Consider the following 8157-nt stretch of genomic DNA (forward strand, 5'->3'; position numbering starts at 1 on the left):
ATCGTCAATAAAAAAAGAATCTATAAACGCAGGCGCGCGCGCGCGAGGAACAGTGTGGTTCGAAGATGATCAAGAATCGCTCAGTAGTGTGACCGTGAACGTGTTGCTTTGTTCTCTTAACGCAGGTGAGTTGAGATTATCTGAGTCACCGTTTGAATTTACAAGAGATTAATCTTTTGTGCGGGGGAAGCGTGGGAACTTAGGGAGGCCAGCCGCTCAAACGAAAAACTTTTTCTTTTTTTTTAATAATACGAAAAACCAAAAAAAGAAAATTAAAGAGTCGTTTCAAAAATGCCAGAATAAATAAGTTAATAAAAAGAAAAAGCCGAATGAATATACATAATTCTCTGAAAAGAAATATAAAGAAACTACGCATATATTATTTATAATAATATATGAAGTCGAAAGCGGAATATACGAAAATTAGAAATCGTACTTTTTTCTCTCAAGCGTCCTCGATCTCGATGGATCGTGTCTTCCCGTAGAAAGGGATTACGGACTAAACAGGACAAAATAAAATTGGACAAGACGAACAGACTCTACGACATACGTAAGACGATATACGCAAGATTCTCGAATGAAAGATCGTGCATAGACGCGTTTCGTTGTATATATTATTGCAATGCATATACATAGATCATTTAATCGTTAACAATATTAGTAAAATAGAACAAAGTAGTTGAAACACATTCGTACGTATGCGAGCAAATTTTTCGTTTGCTCTCCTACGTATGTTCGTGTGTGTGCTTATGTGTGTATTTAAAAAAATCCACGGACCGAAGTCGCATTGTTATTTCTATATTTTTTCTATGATTAGAAAAAAAAAACAAATCAAGTAGTTCGAAAAATTAACGCTCGATTTGGATTTTTTTTTATTTATTTATTTTTTTTTATTGTTTTTTACCATGGACATAACGCGGACAACGTGTAATGTATATCTCATTTTAGACGATATAGAAACGAGAGAGAGATAGAGATAGAGATAGAGATAAAGATAAAGATAGAGATAGAGACGAACAGAAAGATAGAGAAGGAGAAATACATTCGTTTGTGCGTGCTAACGTGTATACGAGCGCGTATATATTGCAACGGGAGAAAAAAGAAAACTAAATCGGGAATGATATGTTGTAATATGCGAGCGTGATCCGACATTGTGTAGTGGAGAGGGTGGGGGAGTTGGAACGAAGACTTTTTTAAAAATGCGAAATTGCACGATCGTGTAGAGGTGGCGGGAAATTTATTCTTTTTTTTGCTTTTTTTGGTTCTTCAAATTCGAAAACCGTGATGACGAATTATAGACAAAGAAAGAAAGAAAGAGAGGAAGATAGAGATAGAAAGAGAGAGAGAGAGAGAGAGAGAGAGAGAGGGGGGGGGAGAGGGAGAGATAGTGAGAGTTAGAGATAGAGAAAGAGATAAAGGAGAGAAATATAGAAAGAGAGCGGCAACGAGAGGATGATCGAGCGAAAGAGAAAAAAGTCGGAAGAAGGATAAAAGACACGACGTGTACGGACGTCCTAGAGGCAGATGAAAAGAAATCAAATTCAAATTTAAATTCAAATTCAAATTCAAAAAGAAAAAGAAAAAAGTATTTGAAGTACGAGATGAGATAGCGCGATTCGAAATTTCGGTGACACATTTTGCTGGCTCTACCCTTCCTCTTGCTTCCCCCACAAATTTAGTAATATGTTTATATATATGGAAATATATATATGTATATGTATATACATATATATATTTATTTATTCATATATATTTAATATATATATATATATATATATATGTATGTATGTATGTGCGTGCGTGCGTGCGTACGTGCGTGTGTGTGTGCGCTCGCGTGTGTGTGTGTATATATATATATATATATATATATATATTATAATTTTATAGTATACAATCGCATATCAATTAGTTATAATCTATATTATAGAAAAATAATTGATTTTTATTATTAATTACTATTACTATATTATTTATCACGTGTGAGATATATTAAGGAATGAAATAAAATACGGCGCGGGCTTAGCAAGAACATCTTAAAGAGGAGTCTTTTCTTAAATTGCAGACTCGGAGGAAACGTCGAGTGGCTGTGGTTCGCAATCGCCGACGCATATACGCATCAACTTTGAAAAGTGCTTTCGCAAGGAGTACAGCGCGTCGAGTCTACAGGGCAAATCGGCTACGTCTGCAGCGACGGCGACGGGGGAGGATCCCCAACAACATTCCGACTCGGAGTCGGAGCAGAAAATGTCGAAAGACAATCTGAGCAGTGCCATATTTAATCTGGTCGCCGGCGAGTCGGAGATCAGTCAAAGCGACTTCGAGGGTTCGTTTAAGGTCGAAAACGAAAGAACGGAGGGCTCGGTGCGAGACTTTTGCGTTAAGGAGGGCGACGTTTATCGGTGTACCGTATGTCATCGTACCTACACACACATCAGCAACTTTTGCCGGCACTACGTCACCTCGCACAAGCCTAACGTCAAGTACTATCCGTGTCCGGTCTGCTTCAAGGAGTTTACAAGAAAGGACAACATGGTCGCCCACGTTAAGATCATTCATAGTCTTAAGCCGCATATGAATGTCAGTAATAGTGGTAGCAGTAGCATGGGTCAGCAACGGTAGGCCGCTACCAAAAATGGCCATGATTCGGAAATCGTTCATTGCGATAATCTCCTGCTGTTGCCTCCTCTCTGCGAGCTGTCGCATCATAAACTAGGCCGCATCATCGAATTTGCGATAACAAGAGGATAAGAAATAAGAAAATGAAAATGAAGATGAAGAAAATGAAAATAATGGAGTCGCAGAGAGGAGGCAGAATGCGATCATTAAAATCGCTTCTGCTGACACGAGAAATAATCCTTAAATGGAAAGAAAAACAATGTTCTCGCGAGATTAGGTCGATTGAAGGATTCTGGTAGTAGAGTTTTGGAAAAAGAAGAATCATGCTTAACTGTTTCATGAGAGTGACACAAAAGATGAAAAGATGAATATTTAAAGAATTATTATGGCTGCCTTGACGAAGTTATATGGTTCGAAAGAAAATCCTTTCTAGCGTGATTTTAGTTGAGGTTTATAGCTTTCTTCAGATTTATCGTCGAGTAAAAAGTTGTAACGAAGAGAACAGATCGTATATAACGAGATCGAAGGGCTCTACTTTCTTGAAAAGAAAAGTGGTGAAAAGATGGAAGGGGAAAAAAGAAATATTGAGGACGCGTGGAACATTTAAAGTTACAAAACGAACGAGCTTTACCGCATATCTTCCTCATAGGGATTTAGCGGATTATACACAGATGATTATATGAATTTAACAAAGAAAAATTTATTATTATATTAAAATAACAACCGTTCGACTCATGGCGTCACGTCAACGTAAGTTACACGTTGTTTGACGGCGGCCAGAGAATGCGGTTATAAAATATAAAATACGAAGTGGGGATTGGGGGGAGGGGGGAATAAGTGTTGTATAAAAATCCAAAAGAAACAAAAAAGTGTAACGAGGAAGAAAATACTAATTGCAGAAAGAGGGTATATTTACTACTTGAGAGACTTAGTATAAAAATAATAATTACGCAGAAAGAAAATCAAACGTGTTGTACGTGTAGTAGTTGATACATTTCTAAAAGAATAATAACATGCGCTTAACACGAGGTTATATATAAAACACGATCGTTTTGGATGCATAAGTACGCGATTATAAGTAAATAAGGGAACCACGTAGACTGAGTAAATGCAATATTACGTACGATGACCATTCGCCTCCATGTTGTTGAGTCGTTTGTGGATGAGCTTCTTCGGAAAGCTCGGTTTATCGCGGTTTATCGTTAGTAGCGCACGTAATTCTTATCGATGATAAAATATAGAAAAAGATAGAGAGGAACTAAGGCAGGAGAGTAAGGAGGGTAGTTGTGAAGCGAGCTATAAACGTCGTTACGCGATAACACGTGTGACGTGTATAATAAGAGAGACCGGGGTTTTTGAAGAGGTAGCGGAAGGCAGAAGGAAATATCGAACGATAAATTTTTGGAGCGGGGCATGCAATTTTTTTGAAAGACTGTAGAGGGACGATTTTAACGACACCAAATACAAGATAGTACTGACATTGGATAGACTGAAGGCACTCTAGTAGTAACTTAACGCCGTGCCATGCTGTATCGTACCCGATCGAGCTATGTACGTCGTCGACCCGTCGTCGCCGTCATCGTCCGGGCCGACGACGATTGATCTTTACGAAGTCTGTGCGCGTCTCAGGGCATGTTATTAAGATTTAAGTATAACCGCGCACGCGTGTGTATGTGTGTGTGTGTGCGTGGCGTTCCTGTTCTCGCTTATATCTTCTTAAAATAGAGGACGAATGGGGGTAGGAAAGGAGCTTGGAAACAAAAAGGAAAGATATAGTGGATGGAATTGAAGAGATATCAAGAAAGGAAACAAAATTTACTAGTCTATCTGTAGAAAATTTAAGATCGCTTACAGGAAATAAAATAAAACAATCAACGACTGTATTTTCTATATACATAATATTATCTCGAGTAATTTCAATGTCGCATTTTTAAAATATTCTTGAGTCGTGTTTTTAGAGGGAAAACGAACCTTTGGAGACTGACTTACGTTTTTGATTTATTCCAAATAGTAGCAATGGAAGAAAAAAGGGGGAACAAAAAATAAGAGTAGAAATTTAATCCTGAAGATTGCTCGAATGTGGTAAAAAAAAAAAAAAAAAATCAAAATTGAGAAAGAAATTAAGATCCTTTACCCAAAAGTAACATATTTTGTCTTTGAAAAATTCTTGGAGCTTAGAGCTGGAATAGGATTCGAGGGTGAGAGATAGAAGATATGTATGCAACCGCGAGAGCTTTGAAAACAAAAAAAAGAAGGAAAACAAACAAAAGAAAAACATTTTTAAATATTTGGCCGAAAGGGTTACGACTATGGCAATGGTGTATAGGCTTAGTCACGAGAAAAAAGCACTAAAATATACAATCGTAGTTGTAATGAAATAATATTTTGCACGTTACACTCTGACGGGGCTCTCTCCAGCCAATATCTGCGTTCGTGGTTGGCCAGTTTCGCAAACGGAAATCTGCCTTACACGTGGACGACGACAACGACGACGACAACGACAACGACAACGACGACGACGACGACGACGACAACGACGACGACAACGACAACGACGACGACAAGGACGACGACGATGACAACAATGACGATGAATCGTTTGTTGTTACGCGGGAGAGGGGACCGAGACGATGATTTGTATACAAATTTTTCTCTTTCTTTTTTTTCTTTTTTTCTTTTTTTTTCCTTTTTATTTTTTCAACTAGTTGGACATAGACGTTAGACAAGATTAGAGGCTATACGATAGTATAATTACAATATTACAGCTATTAATTAATTATTACGATAACCGAAACCTTCTCCGTTGTTACTTTATATATATATATATATAAAAATATATATATATATAAAGAAATATATATATATATAAATATATATATTAAAAAAAAAAAGAGAAAAAACAGATAAGAACAAAATTAAAACGCTCGTATGAAAATGTAGCGGTGGTAATAGAATGACGACGGGATTAGATAGTTGTACTTGAAAAGTTCTACGCTGTCGCCCACGATTGCGACCAGTGTTACTGTTCGTGTTCGTTCGTTATATTCGAGAGATATCAAGCGTTTAGAAAGATTAAACAAAGAAAAAAGGATGGAAAGAAGAAAAACGATAGAGACGATTAGAAATCTAGGAGGGAGAGATAAAAGTAATATAAGAGGATATGAATTATATATATATATATATATATGTATATATATATATATATACATATATATATATTATTATTATTATTATTATTATTATTATTATTATTATTATTATTATTAAAAATATTAGAAGATATCGCCGCCAGAAAAGTATAACAAGGAGAACGAATTAGATTTTACCATGACGTTATGCTTTCGATAGGAGGCAAATGAAAAAAGAAATAGAAAACAGACGAGTAACGTATAGGAAGATAGAAAATGGGAATATCGGGCTGAAACGTGTCGTCGCGTATGCACGTGTGTTTTCCATATTCCATATCTCTTGGGCTCGATTTTGTATCACGAGAATATATTTGAAACTTTCATGGACCAAAGAATAACAGCTATCACCGTCGATGGTGTGTGTGTGTTTATAGATTGATGGATTTTTAAAGGTAGAGCTTAAGATCGTTTTCGTTCTTTGATATATAGAACTACTTCGTCGCCTGAAATTGAAATATTTCGTCTTGGAAACACGATTACGGTCAGACTTGAACAAAAAGGAAAAAAAGGAATCGCTTTATGTTTGAGAGATGGGTCAAAGGTAACCCGTCCAAAGTGATCGTTGTTTATGGTGGTTAGCGAATGGGAGGGATAGGGGATCTAAAAAATAGATGGAAAAGATATAAATTGATATTTGTTCGTACATACACACACATATATATCAATACACACACACACACACACACACACACACACACACACACACACACACACAATACAAAAAGTGCAAAAAGGCAGCGGCTAGACAGCTTATATCGATTAATAAAGTAAAACGAAGAAAAAGAAATAACAAAAAAAAGAAAAGAGAGATAATGAAGGAAATAAGAAAGAAAACAAAATAATAAGTAAAGTTATACACTCACATTTGATAATCACTGAGAGGCTAAGACTAACTCAATTTTAGATGGCAGAAAGATAAACGATGTTACGTAGGAAAACTCTACGAGAGGGCAAAGAAAGCACGATGTTAATGAGGAGATATCGTGCGTTAGATTATATATATATATATATATATATATATATATATATATATATATGTATATACAATATATAAATAAATAAATAAATAAATAAATAAATAAATAAATAAATAAATAAATAAATAGCAGGGTATAAGAGATGCTCCTGGATCGCCTGCAAATCTATATACGTCTCTAGTAAATAAATTTCCGCGAACCGGTTGATTAGGTGATTCTTTTAGTTTGTATGGTTATATTAGTCGACTCGTTAGTAGTTGAAACGTGTAAGGAAAAAAGAAAAATGGACAAAAGTAAAACAAATCGAGCGACTAAGTTCGCTCGATGATCGTTGGTCGGATTTGTAGGCCTTTCATAGAGTTACCGTTGGGAAGATGTACGATTTTTATTAGTTCCCATACACATACATATATACGTATATATGTATATGTATATGTATATATAAAAGTGCGAAGCTACTGTGATCACGATCGAAAAGTTTGGCGTAAGAGACAAAATGGCAAGGAGAAAAACTCGTTAAAAAAAAATCATTTCTTTGACTTTTATCTCGACATATCGGCAGGCTTTATACAAATCGGTTGAATTTATTTATTTTTAGTTATTTTTTTATTTATTTATTTCTATTTTTATTTTTATTTTTTTTTCTCTTTCTCTTTTCCCTCTCACAAAGATACGTGAAATAACTGTACACCGTACTTATTTGCACGAAAGAATTGTTTATTTTTTACAAGTAGCATAATCTCCGAATGTGTATTCCAAACTCCTTAGTGGCATCTCAAGGCTCGTGATCAAAGAGTTAAGAATTGATGTCTGTACAAAAAGAAGAATGTGTTCAAAAAAAAAAAAAGGAAAAAAGAAATAGGTGAGAAGAACGTAGTAACTGATATCGAAAACGTGTTCTTAAAATTTAATCGTACGCCGACGTTCGTGTTTCGTGCGTACACGCGTTGCCTTCAACGTTGTTATACTTTAGAATTAAGATTGTTGAAAATTAATAATAAATCGCATTATATCGACGGAAGAGAACGTTCGCATCGAGTACGAGAGAATCGATAAAGATTCTTTTATCGTTTAACGAGAGGTAAAATATTTTCTCTCGCGGTACAAAATTGAAAGTTCAAATCGTCCGAAATCTTTGTAACGAAGAAGAAACGACGTGTCGTATTAAGGCGTTTTGAATGCAGAAGAGAGAACGTTACTTGTATTTTTCGATAAAAAAAAGGGGGGAAAGGAAACAAAACAATAGGAAAAATTGATAGATAGGATATCGATATCACATATTGAAAATGTTTATATATGACGTGACTCGTTGATATTATAACACAATGCAGCTATCTCGACGAGTTTTATTATGATTTTAATTGAAAAAAGAAAAA

General features: G+C 35.5%; 1 protein-coding gene across 4 annotated transcripts in view; it reads left to right on the forward strand.

The window, feature by feature from the left end:
- The window catches only part of LOC124424286 (protein tramtrack, beta isoform), a 37493-nt gene that overhangs the window by 21730 nt on the left and 7606 nt on the right, over positions 1 to 8157 (forward strand). Inside the window, exon 5 of one of the 4 annotated variants that reach the window (XM_046963115.1) lies at positions 2063 to 8157. This exon is cut by the window's right edge and continues 1780 nt beyond it. The exons of the other annotated variants lie outside the window; for them this stretch is intronic. Within the exon in view, the coding sequence (XP_046819071.1) occupies positions 2063 to 2619 (557 nt within the window). The 3' untranslated portion in view covers positions 2620 to 8157. The remainder of the gene's footprint in view (positions 1 to 2062) is intronic. 4 annotated transcript variants of the gene reach the window in all.

The sequence above is a fragment of the Vespa crabro genome, chromosome 5 (assembly GCF_910589235.1).
Source record: "Vespa crabro chromosome 5, iyVesCrab1.2, whole genome shotgun sequence".
Classification (NCBI taxonomy): Eukaryota; Metazoa; Arthropoda; class Insecta; order Hymenoptera; family Vespidae; genus Vespa; species Vespa crabro.